Here is a 17,658-nt window from a genome sequence, read left to right on the forward strand (position 1 = left end):
GGGTACAGGCAGCGCAGGCAGGGGAAGGCAGGGGAAGGCAGGGGAAGGCAGGGGCAGGCAGCGCAGGCAGTGCAGGCAGCGCCGGGACCCGGCCGTTCCCCCTTGGGCCCGGGCAGCTCCTCCCGCGCTCAGCCGCTGCCCCCGGCGTTGCTCCGCTGAGGACCCCGGGGCAGGGTCGCGGTCCCGCTCCCGCCGTGTCCCGGGGCGCCGCTGGCACCAGGGGAGCAGGGAGGGGCTGGGGCTGCCCTGGCAGAGGCCGTCCCGGCTGCGGGATGCAGAGCCCCGCGCTCAGGGCGCTGGGCTGCGGCTCGGTGGCTGCGCTGGGGGCGCTGGCGGTGGCCGCCTTCCTCCTGCTCCTGACCCCGGCGAAGGACGCTGCCCTTCCTGCCAGGAGCAAAGTAGGTGCCCGGTGGAACCTCCGGCTCCTTCCCACCTCTCGCCCCTCCACCAGCTCTGCCCTCCGCCCCGCCTGCAAATCTTCCCCCAGCCACCCCTACCAGGGCTTCACCTGATGGAGGTACATCAATCACCCCCTCAGGCATGGTCCCGGCTCCTTGCTAAGGATGGGAGAAGAGCTGCTCCATCCGCACCCCAAACACTTCCTTTCCTCTTCTCAGCCACCCTGGTCACCTGGTGGGGTTTCATCTCTCCTGTCGCTTTCTGCTGCCTGATTGTTAAAAGCAGTCAGGGCTTGTGAGAGTTTCTGTTCCCACAGGGGTGGGAGCAGCTCTGGGACGGGTGCCTGGCTGCCTTCCTGCCCTGCAGATCACCCTGCTGACCTGCACGTCTTTCCTTCCTGAGCTGCAGCTCCTTTGGCAAAATCAGGGCGCTCGGAGCTGGAGGGAGGTTGGGCACGCAGACCTGTGCTGCTCATGTGCGCACATAGAGAGCAAAGAGCAGCAGCCTCAGAACCCCCCGAGGGACTCGGTTCAGCCCGAGCGTGCTGTGACCCGTGTCCCCCTCTGCCCCCAGTACGGGCTGGTGTTTGACGCCGGCTCCACGCACACGGCTCTCTACATCTACCGGTGGCCTGCGGACAAGGAGAACGGCACCGGCATCGTGTCCCAGGTGGAGGCCTGCACTGCAGCCGGTGAGTGCCGGGATGTGCTGTCCCTCTGTCCCACGCTCCTGGATCACTGTCCCAGACTCACAGCATCACGGGTGAGCTCAGTCTTTCAGCCTGTGCTGGGAAAAAGGGAGGTGGCCTGGTGGGAGCACCAAAGAAAAGTGTTGAGGGGACGGTCTGCACCTCAGGGTGCCACAGTAACTGCGGGATGCAAAGGTGGGTTCCTGGAGCCAAGTTCTGCCTTGCACATGGTTGCATCAACTCACAGCCTGGGATGCCGGATGGGCAGAGGTTGCTCCTCTCTCGTATAACTGCTTCCTTGGATCTTCTTCCCACACAACTCTTCACAGCTTCTTCCGTAAGCTGGAATCACAGAGTGGTTTGGGTTGGAAGAGACCTTAAAACTCACCCAGTTCCAACCCCTGCCACGGGCAGGGACCCCTTCCGCTAGAGCAGCTTGCTCCAAGCCCCTGTGTCCAACCTGCCCTTGAACACTGCCAGGGATGGGGCAGCCACAGCTTCTCTGGGCACCCTGTGCCAGCGCCTCAGCACCCTCACAGGGAAGAGCTTCTGCCTAAGAGCTCATCTCAGTCTCCCCTCTGTTAGCTTAAATCACCCTTGTCTTATCCCTATATATACCCATGGGACCTCCTAAAAGCTCTGCAGAAGTCCCTAAACGTGACTGCAGTTCTGCTGTTTTTCCATACGTGGTTCCTAACGCCCCCCTGGGTCGGCGGTGTTCATTTTCCTATCTCTATGGCATCAAACACAACAGAGTTTGGGGCTGTGACCAGAACATCTGCCAAGTTGCTCCAGGGAGCAGCCTGGGCCTGGTGAAGGGGTGTGCATGTACCTGCTGTTCCATCCCTCCTGTGTGTCACTGACCTGGCTCCATCACACGGGGCTCTCCTGCAGGACCCGGCATCTCCAGCTACGCAGACGACCCCGCCGGGGCCGGAGCCAGCCTGAAGCCCTGCCTGGACAAGGCCATGGAGATCATCCCGGCAGAGCAGCAGCGGGAGACCCCCACCTACCTGGGGGCCACAGCGGGCATGCGGCTGCTGAGGTACAGCACAGCGCGGAGCCGGCACCTCCACCCTTCCCACCACGTCTCCTGCACCGGAGCCTGGGCAGGGGCTAGGATGGGGCTGGGGGCACAAGGGGCTGCGGGCAGCAGGGGAGCTGTCCCGGAGCCCACGGGGATGGGCAGAGCATCCACATCTGTGGCCTATGGGGTGTCCAAGAGAGCCGCTCACTGTGCCCATGGGGAAACCCCACAGCCCTTGTCCCTCCAGGCCCTTGTCCCAAGCCCCTCTCCAGCTTTCCTGCAGCCCCTTTAGGCACTGGAGCTGCTCTAAGGTCTCACCTTCAGGAGCCTTCTCTTCTCGAGGCAGACCCAGCCCAGCTCTCTCAGCCTGGCTCCAGAGCAGAGCTGCTCCAGCCCTCGCAGCATCTCCATGGCCTCCTCTGCCAGCACCTCCTTTGCCAGACTTGCCATGACCCTTCCTGTGTTCTCAGGCCGAGCCCACAGGCAGCATTTTTAGGGGCACTCCCAGCGCAGCACAGGAGGGATCTGCTGGCTTTGCCCCGTCTCTGCTCCTTGGCAGCAGCCGCAGGCGCTCGCTGTCAGCCCCGCGCTGGAGCTGCGCGGCCATCGCCTCCTCCACTCGCGGTGTCCATCTCCTTCCCCGGGCAGGGAGCAGAACAGCACCAAGGCCCAGCAGGTCTTTGCCGAGGTGGCCAAGACCATTGGCGAGTACCCGGTGGAGTTCCGCGGAGCTCAGGTCCTGACGGGGAACGAGGAGGGCTCCTTCGGCTGGATCAGCGTCAACTTCCTGCTGGAGACGCTCGTCAAGGTGCGGGCAGGCAGCGGGCTCGGGGGCTGTCCCCTCTGCAGGCTGTGCAGGAAGCTGGTACCCCCGTGCCGGGTCCCGGTGCGTGACTCCCGGTGCGGGGCAGTGCTCCCTCACAGGCACATGGACCCACCCGCCTGCAGAGGATGTGGTTGGAGCTTTGGACCTCGGTGGGGCTTCAACCCAGATCACGTTCCTTCCTGGGACCCCCATAGAAGACAGCAGCACAGGAGCCCTCCTCAGGCTGTACGGGGCCAACTACTCCATCTACACCCACAGCTACCTCTGCTACGGGCAAAAGCAAGCCCTGAAGATGCTGATGGCTTCCTTACACCAGGTAACTGACCCCAGCCTTGTGCTCCTCTCCTGCAGCCTGAACCCTGATCTATGGAGCTTGGTGGGCAGCACCCACTGGGTGTCATGGCTGCTGGGCTGGTGCAAGCCCAGTGAGGATGATGGATACAACAGTGTCACCATGGCAGGAGGCAGTCCCTGGGGGGGTCCCAACATCCAAGAACAGGACTGTACTGAGATGGAGGTGAACACCCAAGCAGAGGTCTGCTGATCCTACAAAGGAGAGAGGGGACAAAATGGGTCCATGCTCAGCACAGAGTGCACGCCCCCAAGGCCTTGAGCATGCAGCTGCCCCCTGACCAGTGTGGTTGTGCCATGTTTGTCCCCAGTTCTGTACCTGCACCCCATGGGTGGTGGGGCCAGCATGCTGGTGTCCTGCTGTGGGAACAGGCGCTCTCTGTGGGCTGCTTCTCTCCTTTCCATCTCCATCCTCAGGGCCAGGGTGATGCTAACGCTGCTGCTCTCTCCAGGCCAGCCCGTCAGCTGCTCAGCTCTCACACCCCTGCTACCCCAGGGGGTACCAGGAGAACATCACCACGGCAGAGCTTTACGACAGCCCCTGTGTGCGTGCTCCGAGCAGCCCCAGCGCCGCGCAGCTCCTCAGGGTGATGGGGACAGGGGAGCCAGCAGCGTGCAGCGCCGCCGTGCAGCAGCTCTTCAACCTCAGCTGTGGGGCCAACAGCACGTGTGGGTTCAACGGGGTCTATCAGCCGCCCGTGCGGGGACAGTTCTTTGTAAGGAGCCTCCGTCCCTGTTTCTGGGGGGAGTTGTGGGGTTTTGGGACACCAGAAGCTGGCCATGACCCGGGAAAACTGCTGTAGGAGCAATGGGATGCTGGATGTGCCTGATGCATGGAGATGTGCAGGGTCCTCACCAGGCAGACCCACATCCCTGCTGTCACAGCACCCATCTCTTTCGGTGTGGGGAGCAGTCCCAGTGGGTTTGACAGGCTGAGGGTGGCCTCAGGGATGCCTGCCCAGGGCTGGTGCTGTGGCAGAGCCCTGGGTGCTTTGCTAACTTGACACCCTGGGTTTTAACCACCCACAGGCCTTCTCAGGGCTTTACCACAGCCTTCACTTCCTGAACCTGACGGGAGGGCAGCCCCTGAGCTTGGTCAATGCCACCATCGGGCAGTTCTGCACCAGCACCTGGGAGAAGGTGAGACCCTGCCCAGGGGATGGCAGCCCCTGCCCTTGCTGTGCCTGGACACTGCGCAGCTTGGGGCTCATCCAGAGCGCATCCTCTGGAGAGAGCAGGGAGGAGCACAAGGATCCCTGGCCAGGAGGGACAGGAGAGCAGCCTCGCGGCTCCCCAGGCCCAGCCGTGCCGGGTCTTTGCTCCGGGCTGCACTGTGGGGCTTTCCTGGCAGTGTGGGTGCTCCAAGCACTGCTCCACCCCTGCAGGTGCAGCAGGAGTTCCCCAGCATGAGCAGGATCCAGCTCCGTGATGCTTGTGCAGCGAGCACCTACGCGCTCACCCTGCTCCTGCAGGGCTTCGGATTCAACCACACGACGTGGCTGAACATCCACTTCGCCCGGCAGGTAGGGATGTGCCCGGCAGCTCCCAGCTCCCAGCCCACGCCATGAAAGGGCTCATGCCCACCCTGCGCTGCAGCACAGGAGCAGCGGGTGACAGGGCAGCACAGCCCGTTGCCCATGCCCAGGGGTGGCCTTCTCACCTACCTTTGCCTTGGCTACTCTGTCTTTGCAGCCTTTCCCATCCCTCTTCCTTGTCTGTCTGCACAGGTCACTGGTGTAGACGTGGGCTGGACTCTGGGCTACATGCTCAACCTCACCAACATGATTCCCTCGGAGATTCCCCAGAGGGTCGTAGGGCTCCAGAGAAGCAATTGGATAGCAGCCACGGTTCTGTTGGCCACCATGCTCGTCCTCACCTTCTGCCTGCTCGCACTCACGTGCTGCCAGAAAAGCTCCTCCGGTTATGTCAGTCTCTAGCAGTGCCGGCCCAGGGGCAGCCCAAACACTTGGTCCTGCTGCTGCACTTGTGTGAGGAGCTGCAGAGCAGGGAACCCCCCCGGTGCCCAGGAGCTGCGAACTGGTAACGTGGGTACCTGCGTCCTGGCCTGGTGAGCTGGAACTGGCACAGGCTTTAAAATCTCTGCCCTGTATCTGCGCTGTCTGGTTTTCCCTTCCCCTTGCTGCTGGCTGGAGATGCTCTAGGAGGGAGGGCATGGCCACGTGGGGCAGGGGCTCAGCGCTGGCGGCATGGGGACTGCAGCGATGTGGGGTGGCTGGAGGTGGCAGGTCAGGGAGAAGGGGTGACTGTCAGCAATGGAATCATCATGGGGCTGGTTACAGCCTGCAGCAGATACCCCATGTGGGGCAGACATGACCTGGCCATCCCAGGCCAAGGGGCTGCATTGGCCATTGCATTGCCAGCATCAGGCAGAGGGGCAGCAGCACTGGGGCTATGCAGGGGAGATGGGTCTTGGGTTCTCCCCATGACTGGGAAGCCCTGGGAGGTGGGGGATGGCAGCAGCCCCCTGCTTTCCTGCACGAGGTTCCTCTCCAGTCCAGCTGCAGCCCATGTCTGTGCCCCACAGACATCTCACCCTCCCTTTCATAGAGTCACAGAATGGTTTGGGTTGGAAAGGGCTTCAAGATCATCTGGTTCCAACCCCTGGCACCAGCAGGGACCAAGCACACAGGTGATTTGGGAATGCTGCCACGATGGGTTAGGGCTCCCTTACAGTTCTGGGGAGTCCCACCGGCAGCCAGGGGCTGGGTGAGGTGAGACACCCCGGCTCTCAGCAGGAAAATGCCTGTCCTGGTGCCCTGCTGGCTTCTCTTCAGCATCTGGCAGATACTGCAGGGGCTTCAGGGGCATCTGCGGCAGAACTGAGCAACGGTGACTGTCCCCTGAGTCCCTGTTGTCATCACCAACCCTGACCTGCGAGATGGAAACCACAAAGTCATGACTGTGCAGGAGCAAAGCAACAGCATTTCCCCATCACTGCCTTTCACACGATTTATTTGGATGCCTGAGGCACCAACAGTCAGCTCCTCACTGCTGAGAGGCACAGAACCACTGAATCACCTGCAGGCAGACAAAAAACAAGCAGACCCCAAGGCAAAGGCAGGGGGGCAGTTGTGGGCAGGATCCAGCTCAGCCCCGTGGGCAGGGTCAGGGCAGGACTAGGAGCCTGACCCCATGGTGTCCAGCCTGATGGTGGGACAGTGTTTGCAGGTGATGGGACACATGAATGTCCCACTACCCAGATGGTGGGACAGTGTTTTTCTCCAGGCAGACATTCAGAAACATAGATCCCTTTATCCCAGAAGAAAGGGAAGATGTGATGGGACAAGACAGACCCTTGGGGAGGCATAGACCATGTTTCTGACTTTGGATGCTCAATTTTGCTTCTGTCTCCAATACCATCAGGTAAGTCCACGCGATTCACCCTCAGGAGAGCCAGATGTGGTACTGCAGAGCATTTCATGCCCCTCACAGGCACCTGCTGGGCTGTTGGTGACCATAACCAGACCCAGCATTGCACCAAGCACCCAGTCACAAGTGCTTGCAGCAGTGCATTATCAGTCTGGCACTTGGGGAGCTCGTCCGTGGCCAGGCTGGTTCTCCATGGCCCCACGGGCCAGCTGGTGGGATGGAGGCCACACCTGTAACAGGCATAGCGACATAAGGAGGCAGATGGGCACAGCCGGGGTTCCTGTGGTGTGTAGGCAGAGCTCCAATGGAAACCTCGCATAGTGCCTATCTGCATGGGGTGGCCAGTCCCATAGGACACTACCCCAGTTCTTCGGTGCTGTCGAATGCTCAGCATCACTGAACCAGCCCCAGGCTGCCAGCTCCGGGGGCAGAAGGAAGGAGGACCCAGCACTGATGGCTTTCCACCATCAGTGGATGCACACCTACCGGGCTCGGAAACGTGCCCAGGCTCCTACACCCACAGGAGCAGGAGCAGGGCAGTGAGTCCCAGGACAAGGGTGAGGATGATGAAGGTGATGGCTGCAGCCCACAAGGAAGGAACGTGCCCCTTCACCCACACCGGGGCCTCGGCCGGGATCATGTTGGTGAGGTTGAGCATGTACCCCAGCGTCCAGCCCACGTCGGCGCTCCCCGCCTGCCCAGGGAGAGGGGACACGAGTTACCCTGCAGGAAAGCCACAGCAGCAGCACCGGCCGCAGCCCAGAGAGTGGCTTCCTGGAGCGTAGCTCTCGCATCACCCGGCATGGGAAGCTGGCTCTTTTCCTCCTCTGCTCCTGCCCACAGGCTGCATTTGCTGCCTACCTTCATCTGGAAGATGATGTTGCTCCAGCTGGTCTCATTGAACTTGTAGGCATCGAGGAGGAGGGTGAGGATGTAGTTGGCATTGGTGCAGTACTTAGGCAGGCGCTGAGGTTTCTCTTCAGGGTAGCTGGCGGAGAGCTGGGGTGGGGAGATGTTTGGAGGGGGAAGGTTACTCGCAGGCAGTTTTTGTGCAGGGACAATGCCCTGACGAGGGCTGTGGGAGGGACAATGGCACTGCAGTCACCAGCATCTGGAAAAAGACTCTGGACCAGGCAGGTATTTGGGACCTGTTCCACATAGGGCAGCTCCTTTGAAGATTTATACCCTACACGGGAACAGAGACATTCCAGCGCTCCTCCTGCCCCACGTTCTCCCATCTCAGCCTCCTTGTGAAGGGGCTCCTCCTCTCTGCCCCATGGTGATCTTAGCACAGCTCTTAGCCTTATCCATCCTCATTTGAATTGCCTCCAGAGTGGTGCCAGCAACTGGGTCTCCCCTCACCATCCTCCAGTGCTGTGGACCCACCTCCATCCCCAGCTCCTGTGCTGGAGGGGAGATTCTGCTGACTTCACCTGCCTTGGCTGCCCCTTTCCCAACTAAAGTTCCTTGCTCATATAATGATGAACGAGGAAGGTCCCCAAGGTGAGTGCAGGACAGCCCTGGCTCTCACACATTGCTCAGGGATGGCTGCGCTGTGTCAGGCACAGCTCGGCAACCAGGGTCCTTTGCCATGGAAGGATCCCTGCTCCTCTTCCCCCACCCCAGGGCCCCTTTGCTTGTGAAGCTTCCACACTGCCTCCCACCATGAGGAACATACGTCTTCCCAGCTTCTCGTGCAGAAACGTTCAATGGTCTCCCTGACAGCGGCCAGCGTCTGCCCCTTGGTCAGGTTGAGGAACTTGAAGTTATAGTAGAAGGCAGAGAAGGCCTGAAAGGCAAGAGGCAGAAACATCATTGAGCTACAGTGGAGACCAACACCAGGCAGCTGCAGTTTGTCCTACCCTGGTATAGCCCCAGGGCATCACTGTCCATGTCTCAGCAGAGGTGATGGGCCAGGGTGTAGGGGCCTGCTGGCTACAGCAGCACATCCAGTGCCTTGCCTGAAGGCTGCTGGCTAAGCTGGGCTTTATTACTGAAAACCTGGGATGTGGCTTCTCACCGGTTTCGTTAACATGGTCCCATTCGGAGACCTGGCTGGAAAATGAGGCAGCAGCAATCCCTGGTGTGCCCTGGGGCAGGGATAACTTGGGGGATGTTTGCCCCCATTCTGCCGTGGGGAGGTGGCAATGCCACGGGGCACGCAGGGACACCACAGCACATGCTCTGCCATGGAGGTGGGAGGACAGGATTCGCCTTACAATGAACTGCCCTCTGACCGGCGGCTGGTAGATGCCATCGAAGCTGCAGTCCTGGCTCTGGCCACACGCGGAGAAGTTGAAGAGCTTCTTGACGGCAGCCAGGCACCCGCTGGCATCGCCCCTGCCCTCCAGGGTGACGTTCCTGTCGCCAGGGCCCAGGCGTGGGTCGCTCTGGTTCGTGCAGGGGCTGGTGCGGAAGGAAGACAGCGACACGGTTTCATTGTAGTCTGTTGGGTAGCAGGGGTGATGGACTCGGGCACTGGGGGATGACTCCTGGGAACGGCAAAACCGCAGGCTGCAGCCTCCTCCAACCCCTGCTGACTGCAGCTCAGGCACAGGAGCCCCCCAGTGCTCCACCAGCACCATTCCCACTGGGAAAAACATTTCCCCTGTATTTGAGTCATAGAATCACAGGATCCCAGCCTGGTTTGTGTTAGAAGGGACCTTAAAACTCACCCAGTTCCAACCCCTGCCATGGGCAGGGACACCTTCCACTAGAGCAGCTTGCTCCAAGCCCCTGTGTCCAACCTGGCCTTGAACACTGCCAGGGATGGGGCAGCCACAGCTTCTCTGGGCACCCTGTGCCAGCGCCTCAGCACCCTCACGGGGAAGAGCTTCTGCCTAAGAGCTCATCTCAGTCTCCCCTCTGGCAGGTTAAAGCCATTCCCCTTGGCCTGTCCCTACAGGCCCTTGTCCCAAGCCCCTCTCCAGCTTTCCTGCAGCCCCTTTAGGCACTGGAGCTGCTCTCAGGTCTCCCCTTCAGGAGCCTTCTCTTCTCCAGGCTGAGCCAGCCCAGCTCTCTCAGCCTGGCTTCATAGGACATAGGCTGGAAACCCAAATGTTCCAGCTTGTGCCCACTGCCTCTTGCCCTTTTAGTTTTCTCCTCTGAGAAGAGCCTGCTCCTGCCTTTTGTACGCCCTGTGTGAGGCAGCTGTGTACAGCCAGAAGGTCTCTCCTGAGCTGCCCCTTCTGACACTTCCCATGCTCCCCTCCATGTCTGCCTCCCTGTGCTCCCACAGGAGTCTGTACCTACTCTCACTCCCTGCTGATGCGTCTCTGGAAGAGCTTTGCCTGTTCTTTATTAACAAGCCTGTTGCTGGCATCATGAGACCAGAGTCCAATTCCCCCCCAGTTCCCCTCTCACCGCAATCAGTTCCTTCGCCAGTCGCTTCAGCATCTCGTTCTGGCCATAGCAGAGGTAGCTGTGTGTGTAGATGCTGTAGTCATACCCGTACAGTGTGAACTTGGAGCCTTCCTTCCAGTTCACCACTGAACCTTCGGGTATAAAGCTGATTTGGGTGGATGCTCCTCCAAGATCCAGTGCCCCAAAAATGTTGGCTGCCTCTGGATGAACCCACGTGTGTGCTTTGGGTGAGTACTGCCAAAGGGAGACAGGAGAGGAAGAGAAGCACACCGCTGGTCTTACTTGCCCTGAGCACAATTCTCATCCCATTGAAGCCAATAGGGTTTTGTTACTAAATTCAATGGGTATTCAACTCAATTCTTTCCCTAAGGGAGGCCTCCCCTGCCCAGCCATTTGTCAGAGCCAGGAAAAGCAGACTTTCAGCTCTCTGAGGGTCAAGATGTGCCCCTGAGCTGTGGGCTCATATGGCTCCATCCCCATTTCAAAGTGCTGGTGGGGACCTGGCTTGGAGAATCCCTCCAGCAGCCTGCACAGGAGCTCCCGGCTGCAGCAGTGATGGGCAGAGAGTGGCATGAGAGAGCTTTGGATCAGGTCTCGCAGTGCCACATGGAGAGAGCCCTTCCCAGGGCAGTGGGACAGAGCCCAGCAGGAGCCAACGGTCCCAACCAGGCTGCAGTGCCGACATCACTGTCCCAGGAGACCCTGTGTCCACACCGTGTGGAGATGTGCCCTTAGCTCTTAGCAGACAGCCCCATTCCTGATTCCTCCCTCCACAGACTGGCTGCTTCCCCGTGATCATTCCCAGCAGCCGCTGACCTTTGTGCAAAGCGAGCTTAAAAATCAGAAAACCCAAAAATCAGCAAAGGTGCGGTGGGGTTTGAGCCTTCTCCCACCTTAGTGAAGGAGCCCAGCAGGTAGTTGGTGGTGATCCAGCCATAAGCCCCCTCCTCCTCTCCTGTAAGGATTCGAGCCCCTTTGAAAGCCACTGGGTACTCTTGCATGGTTTTAGTGACTTCAGCCAGGACTTGCTCTGCTGCTGAGCTGTTCTGCTCCCTAGAAAGGGCCCAGAGGTCAGGACACGTACCCACCTGCACCAGTACTACAAAGGAAGCACCAGGAACCAGTCTTTTTCCCCAGTTCCACATACTCCAGTTTTCTGCAACGGGCAGCTTATATGAAATGTTTCCTGCCACATTGACTTGTCAAAGCTGCTCGAGCATCCCAGCTGTCTACGTGAGGCATCACTAATCCAGGAGCAACATCAATCTCTTCCCTCCAGCGCGGCTTGGTCTAGTCTGTGAAGCCACCTTCCCCTACCTAAGCACCTTCATAGTGCTGGAGGAGGGAAGAGCTTGTGCTGCAAAGCCCAGGTTTGAACATCCCCCCACTGACTACTCCAAAGGGCTGGTTGCTGAGCTGGGCCTGGCTTCAGACCTCTGAGTGGGGGAGATGTGTGGGGCTGCTGGCATGTGCTCACTCTCTGAAGCGAGGAACCTTCAGGCTATGACTGGCTCCTTCCCAGGGAAGGGCTCTCATTGCCAGGACACAAATAATGTAGCATATCTGCAACCATGAAACCAAGCACCGTGAAATGAAGGCTGACATTTGAGGAAAGCTAATATGGGCTGGTGAAAGGTAATGGGAGGTACTGCAGCATCTTACTGCCTCCTACATCTGCCCAACTTCCCCACCAGCACCATCCATCTGGGCAGATCATAGAACCATAGAATAGTTTGGGCTGGAAGGGACCTTAAACCTCACCCAGTTCCAACCCCTGCCACGGGCAGGGACACCTTCCACTAGAGCAGCTTGCTCCAAGCCCCTGTGTCCAACCTGGCCTTGAACACTGCCAGGGATGGGGCAGCCACAGCTTCTCTGGGCACCCTGTGCCAGCGCCTCAGCACCCTCACGGGGAAGAGCTTCTGCCTAAGAGCTCATCTCAGTCTCCCCTCTGGCAGGTTAAAGCCATTCCCCTTGGCCTGTCCCTACATCCCTTGTCCCAAGCCCCTCTCCAGCTTTCCTGCAGCCCCTTCAGGCACTGGAGCTGCTCTCAGGTCTCCCCTTCAGGATCTTTCTCTTCTCCAGGCTGACCCAGCCCAGCTCCACCAGCGATACCTCAGTAGCCTCATTCCTGCTGTTGCTCCAAGATAAGCTGGGACTTCCCTCTGTTTTGCAGCAGGAACAACCTTCAGGGCTTTATCCAGACACTCCCTTATGGAATCACCAGCTTTCGGGGGATCATTGGCATAGCTTGATATGCCTTGTCCTGGAAGAGAGTCAGGCTGGGACAGGCTGATGGAAACGGCTGGGGACAGGGATGCGGGAGAAAGAGGGCACAGGGCACTGAGATCTGTCAGCAACAAAGGGTTGCTTCTGCAGGGTGCCCTGGTCCCCCAGGACCTGACTGACCCATTTCCCTCCTGTGGCTTCCCCACCTCTCCCATGCTTTCAGCAGTGTCTCCAGCTGTAGAGGCGAGACCTTCCCCAGCCAGGACAGCAGCTTGGGCAGTCCAAGGTGCGGGAATGGAAACCCAGAACACCAAGGTCCATCAGTTCCATCAAGTGGCACTGCATGGTCCTGAGGGCTCTCTGACCACATGTGAAGCCAGTGGGGAGTCAGGGACCACTCTGCCTGCAGCCAGGGCTCCCCCCTGTGCCAGCAGTGCCAGCTCGATGGACAGAGCTGCCCAGCATGGGCCAGTCAGCAAGAGGAAGGGCCAGGTCATCCCACCCACCACACCAACACGCAGGGCAGCACAGAGCCCATGGCAGGGGGATACTGACCATGGACATCACAGGACAAGGTCTGGCTGACCACACCGGTGTCGTTCTCCTTGTCTGAATCCCACTCGTAGACAAACAGAGAGGTGTGGGATGAGCCTGCATCAAACACCATCCCATACTGGAAGGGAAAACGCAGACATCACATTGGTGGGAGGAGCAGCAGCCTGTCCCCAGCCTCACCATGACCCTGCCAGGGTGGTGAGGCCAGAAGATGCCCCAAACTCAACTCTCTGAGGCTCAGCTATCTGCAGCGTGGCAGGGCTGAGCTGTGACAGCACCTGGCCTTGGCATGGGCATTTCTCACAGCAATGGAGAAATTCCCCTCTCCCGAGGCCTGTGCAGCACCGTGAGCTCACACTGACTTTTCTGAGCTGTTTCCTCATGCCTTATTTATTTTCTTTCTTGGTTACAAGCCCTTTGTGCCTACACCAGCCCCACCTTGGGGCCAGCAACCCCCCCGTCCCCAGTGCTCTCTGCTGCCCATACGGCTGCACCCAGCCTGGGCAGGGACAGGCAGCACCACAGCAGCCCCAGCCCAGGAGCACCCAACTGCACACCTCTCCCACATAAAGCCCTCCACCTCACCCTAAAACTGTGCCAAGCCTCTTCCAGCAGCCAGGGAGGGATGCTAAGCTGCAGGGGATGCTTGTACTGTGGGTCAGGGCAGGCTGGTGGGAGCTGGCAGGTACAAGTGTCATCAGGAGGTGTTGTGCCATGGGAGGGCAGAGGGAGCAGGACAGGGCTTTGCCCTACACATCTGTCTCAAGGTAATCCCCTCAAAACATGTCCAGCACATAGCATGGTGGCCAGTTTCAGAGCAGGCTTCCCCCTCTGACTTGGAGGTGTCCAGGCTGTATTTACTTTGCATCTTGAGATGGGAAGAAAACACCCACCCAGCTACTACCAACCCTTCACCTCCAAACCAAAGACAATGTAGGTAAGGTCTCTGAGCACCTGCCCAAGGGGACTGGTCTCTGCAGTGATGTTCAGGGACCTTTTGGGCTCACCTTGGCAGTGGGTGGCAGGGTGACATCTTCAATGCTCACCAGGCTGAGAACAAGGGCAATAAGGGAGAGCGCGACCAGTGCCCCAACAATGGCACTGGTGAAGTGTTTCTTGCTCGTGAACATTGTGGTGAGGGCTCCTGCAAACCCAAACACAGGAGAGAGGTGGTTGGACATGGCCAGCTGAGAACACCAGCTGTCAGCGGGAGCTGCAAGGAGAGCAGCTCAGAAAGCTGCCCCCAGGCTGAGCCTATATCGAGCTGTGCAACTCGGAGATCCCGGTGGATGATCAGACCTTTCCCTGGGAGAAGCAAAACTAGGATGAACCAGGGGGGATGGAAGATGAGGGGTTGGCTGCCCAGCAGCCTGGCGCAGCCGTGATGGGATGCCACGGTCCCCCAGGTCCTGCACCCGCTCCTGCTCAGCTCACCGCTACCTGGAAGGATGAGGGCCAGGAGGAGGGAATGAAGCAGTGCCCCAGACAGAGGGGACCACAGGAAACCCCAACCCTCTCAGCACAAGGTGCTGTAGCAGGAGAGGTGATTTTACCTGAAAGGTGCACCTAGGGTCAGCTCACCTGCAGCACTGCCAGACCCTGCTCCAGGAGCCCCCAGACACTGGGATCCCTCTGAGCTGGCTTTGAGTCCTTGCTGTGGCTCTGGGCTCCTCTACTGCCGGCAGCAAACCCACCCTGGTCTTGCCTTGGTGTCCTTGGGAAGCGGACACTGCTGGAAAGTCTCTTCCCTGTTACTTTGTCCCAGACCTCATCAGCCTCAGTCAAGACTCCTGACTATGAGTTCTCATTTGTCTCACAGGTGTATTTACAGCTCGGTTTGGCATCTTGACACATCTTCTGCCAATTAGTTCCTCCTCCTTATTTAAATGAAATCACACACAGGAGCCCTGCAGCAGTTAGCACACACCTCTCCTGTTAACCCTTGTCTCGCTGCTTCTTTGTGCCTTTACACGCACCCCTTTCTGTTCTCTTCCTATCCACAGTCGTAATTATTTCCATTATGGTCTCTACGAGGTCTATGGGAGGTAACAGTGATATTTCCGGTATCCAGTGCCCTGAAAATACACACACAGTGGTAGGTGCCTTGCTAAGTTTTATTACAAAGTAGGAAGCAATTAGAAGGAAAATCCCATCAGAGGAGGAGGATGCCCCTGCCGGGGGTCTCAGCAGCTCTCGCTGAGCTTTGCCAGGGCATTGCCAAGACACTGTCATGGCCCAGCTGGGACCTTGCTCACCTTCCCCATGTGCGACTCAGCCCCAGGCTGCTCCTGGCTGGGGATCCCTGCAGACACGGGGACACTGAGGAGAGCCGAGGGATGGGGAGGGCTCAGGTCCCTGCAGCCCCCAGCTCTGCCCACAGCCTCCCGTCGCTCCGGGCATGCGCTGGGGGCTCATGGTGCAGGTTGGGAATCACGGCCCAGCCCCAGCCCCAGGACCTCAGCCGGGCTGGGCAGGGCTGCTGGACACGGGACCTGCTCTCTGGGGGCCCCAGGGAAGCTGCTGGTTCAGCTCCCTGATGAGAGCCTGCAGGGCTATCACAAGGGTGATCTCGATGGAAGGATTCAGTTCCCAGCTGCCTGATCTCAGCTCAGCCAAATGGGAAACGTGTGACCCCCACTGCATGTGACCTTCCTGGAGCACCTTTCCCTGCGCCCGGAGGGATGGTGGATTCTGAGGCCCCCTGTGTGCACAGGAAGCACCACGCTGTGAATTCGGGGGGCAGCGCTCCCTGGGTGCTGCCCCATGTCCCGTCAGTCTGCAGCCTGTACCAAGCTGGGTGCTTGTGTTGTGCCCTGCTGGCGGGGTGCATGCCTGGAGCCCAGAGATGCCCCTGCTCCTGTATCCCCACCTCCACACAACACTTCACCTTTGGACTCACGTGGCTTCAAGGGAAGGGGCTGAATGAGAGTCCACTACCTTCCCAGGTCTCTGGCTGCACAGTGGCTGGTCCAGAGATGTCCTGAGCCAGGGGGACTCATCCCCATGCAGGACAGGCACTCATCAGCCCCAGTCCCCCCCACGACACATGGCACTGCGTGGTGACTGTGTGCACCCTGAGCCAACCAAACCCTCTGGCTCCTGCCTCCAAACCCAGGCTGAGCAACTCTCTGGTTTACTTGTCCTGATCCTTCCCTAGCAAATAGTTCAGAGGTTATGTGATAACATCTTAACTGCCTCTGGGCAGGACAGGTAATGATTTCCCAGGAGGGAGCTAGGACTCCATCCACAAGCACCCGGCCTGCGGGGCTGCCTGACCTGCTGCTTCTGTCCCTGTCCCTTGGGGTCCGGGTCTCTTAGCCAAGCTCAGCCCTTTGGCAACCCTGCTGCCACCAGCATGGGGCAAGCCCTGCCAGGAGCAGCCCTGGTCCGTGTGAGCACAAGGGCAGGGAAGGACAGAGCTGGCTGGGACTCAGCTGACACCATGCCACGGTGCGGGGCAGGCTCTCCTGGGCTGCCAAAAGAAGGGGAGGATGGAATGGTCTGAATCCAGCCTGGGGCTTGTCCCAGGAGGGGCTGGGGTGCCCCTGGGGCCAGGCACCCAACACAAGCTTTGCAATGGTTCTGGTCCACCACTACAGCTCCTGAGGGCAATGGGCCCCTCATGAGTGTTGCGGGTAGCACAATGCGCTCAGGCAGGTGGGGACGGGTGCCACCGAGGCACGCATGGTCCCACCCACAGTCTGTGGCCCTGCCTCAGTGATGTGGTCCCTCGAGGAGCTGTGTTCACTCCAAGGATGCTGTGGAGCAGCCCCAGTGCTCTGGAGCTGCCGAGAGCCCTCAGCCACGCATCTTCATAGAATAATGGAATGATGGGATGGTTTGGGTTGGAAGAGTCCTTAAAGCTCATCCAGCTCCAACCCCTGCCACGGCCAGGGACACCTTCCACTAGAGCAGCTTGCTCCAAGCCCCTGTGTCCAACCTGGCCTTGAGCACTCCTCAACAGGATGGCAGGTCCAGACTCAGCCCTGCTGCTGAGATGGGCACAGCCCCTGAGGGCTGGAGGTCGGTACCAAGCTGGGGATGGTGCCTGTAGACAGCCCTGAGCAGAACACGGGCGTCCACAGCCGGGGTGTTCGCTCGCTGTGAAGGCAGTGCCTGTGCTGCACCAGTTCCTGTTCACATGAGATGTGCCCAGCAGCCATAGACTTCACAGCCATGAGTGTGGCCAGCAGACATGTCTCATGCTGCCCTTCTGCCACCTCCTGGGGTCCTGAGCGCCCACCTTCCTCTGGGGAGGCAGAAGCAGGAGAACCAGCATCACCAGCACTGTCCTTGAGCAAACAGCCTGCCTGGGTGCCCAAAGCCTGGCAGGGCTCGGGCAGAGCTGCGGGATGGGGGGTGCCCAGGCACAGGGCACTTGGCACCGCTGGGGCTGGGCTCCAGGAGCTCCTCCGCCTGCTGTAGCTCTCCTCCTCCTGCCTGAAACCCAGCGGAGGCTGCAGGCCCCGAGCTGCCCTGGCCAAGGGGGACCAGGAACCCCCATTCCCAGCACCCCATTTTCTAGGGCCCTTATTTCTGTGCTGTCCTATGGGCCCCAATGGGCTGTGGACAAAGGCAAACACAGCGGTGGGAGCCAGGAGCTTTGCTCGGAGAGGTAAATGGTTCAGCAAGAAAATCCAATGACATTTAGGGCTTCTTCATTTACATCAGATATTCCTGAGCCAAGTCACAGGTAATGGCTTAATTTGTGGACAAAATCCTCCCTGGAAAAGCTTTAGAAGGACAGTGCTGGGAGGAGGCAGGGCATGCTGGGGGGGGGCAGAGCCCATGAGCCCAATGAGAGCAGGGGAAGGGCTCTCTGAGAACCTC

General features: G+C 59.5%; 2 protein-coding genes across 3 annotated transcripts in view; one reads left to right on the forward strand and one right to left on the reverse strand.

The window, feature by feature from the left end:
- LOC133283116 (ectonucleoside triphosphate diphosphohydrolase 8-like) overlaps positions 1-5,401 on the forward strand; it is a 157,825-nt gene extending 152,424 nt beyond the window's left edge. Inside the window, exons 2-10 of the mRNA XM_061479611.1 lie at positions 62-398; positions 973-1,090; positions 1,982-2,132; positions 2,763-2,922; positions 3,026-3,256; positions 3,744-4,007; positions 4,321-4,431; positions 4,677-4,814; positions 5,019-5,401. Coding sequence (XP_061335595.1) covers positions 273-398; positions 973-1,090; positions 1,982-2,132; positions 2,763-2,922; positions 3,026-3,256; positions 3,744-4,007; positions 4,321-4,431; positions 4,677-4,814; positions 5,019-5,228 — 1,509 coding nt within the window. The 5' untranslated portion in view covers positions 62-272 and the 3' untranslated portion in view covers positions 5,229-5,401. The remainder of the gene's footprint in view (positions 1-61; positions 399-972; positions 1,091-1,981; positions 2,133-2,762; positions 2,923-3,025; positions 3,257-3,743; positions 4,008-4,320; positions 4,432-4,676; positions 4,815-5,018) is intronic.
- Positions 5,402-7,160: 1,759 nt separating this feature from the next.
- Positions 7,161-13,963, reverse strand: LOC133283107 (ectonucleoside triphosphate diphosphohydrolase 8-like). 2 transcript variants are annotated; one of them, XM_061479589.1, is made up of 9 exons: positions 13,836-13,963; positions 12,829-12,946; positions 12,160-12,310; positions 10,938-11,097; positions 10,045-10,278; positions 8,901-9,173; positions 8,360-8,470; positions 7,543-7,680; positions 7,161-7,375 (listed from the first exon to the last, which is right to left on the reverse strand). In XM_061479589.1, the coding sequence occupies exons 1-9, from the start codon at positions 13,956-13,958 to the stop codon at positions 7,193-7,195; spliced, it is 1,491 nt and encodes a 496-aa protein (XP_061335573.1). In that variant the 5' UTR covers positions 13,959-13,963; the 3' UTR covers positions 7,161-7,192. The 2 variants fall into 2 exon arrangements, with proteins under 2 accessions (XP_061335573.1, XP_061335572.1); XM_061479588.1 differs by having other exon boundaries at positions 7,191-7,680.
- Between the last annotated feature and the right edge of the window lie 3,695 nt (positions 13,964-17,658).

The sequence above is a fragment of the Pezoporus flaviventris genome, unplaced genomic scaffold, assembly GCF_033815535.1.
Source record: "Pezoporus flaviventris isolate CSIRO_AGI_PZ_B2104156 unplaced genomic scaffold, CSIRO_AGI_Pfla_v1 ptg000154l, whole genome shotgun sequence".
Classification (NCBI taxonomy): domain Eukaryota; kingdom Metazoa; phylum Chordata; class Aves; order Psittaciformes; family Psittacidae; genus Pezoporus; species Pezoporus flaviventris.

Excerpts from the sequence above, each read along its gene's own strand:
- LOC133283107 (XM_061479588.1), bottom strand. The coding sequence starts at position 13,958 with ATGTTCACGAGCAAGAAACACTTCACCAGTGCCATTGTTGGGGCACTG. Across the intron at positions 10,279-10,937 it reads TGCTGGGCTCCTTCACTAAG|TACTCACCCAAAGCACACAC; the intron begins GTGGGAGAAGGC and ends TCCCTTTGGCAG. Across the intron at positions 8,471-8,900 it reads CGGTCAGAGGGCAGTTCATT|GCCTTCTCTGCCTTCTACTA; the intron begins GTAAGGCGAATC and ends CTTGCCTTTCAG.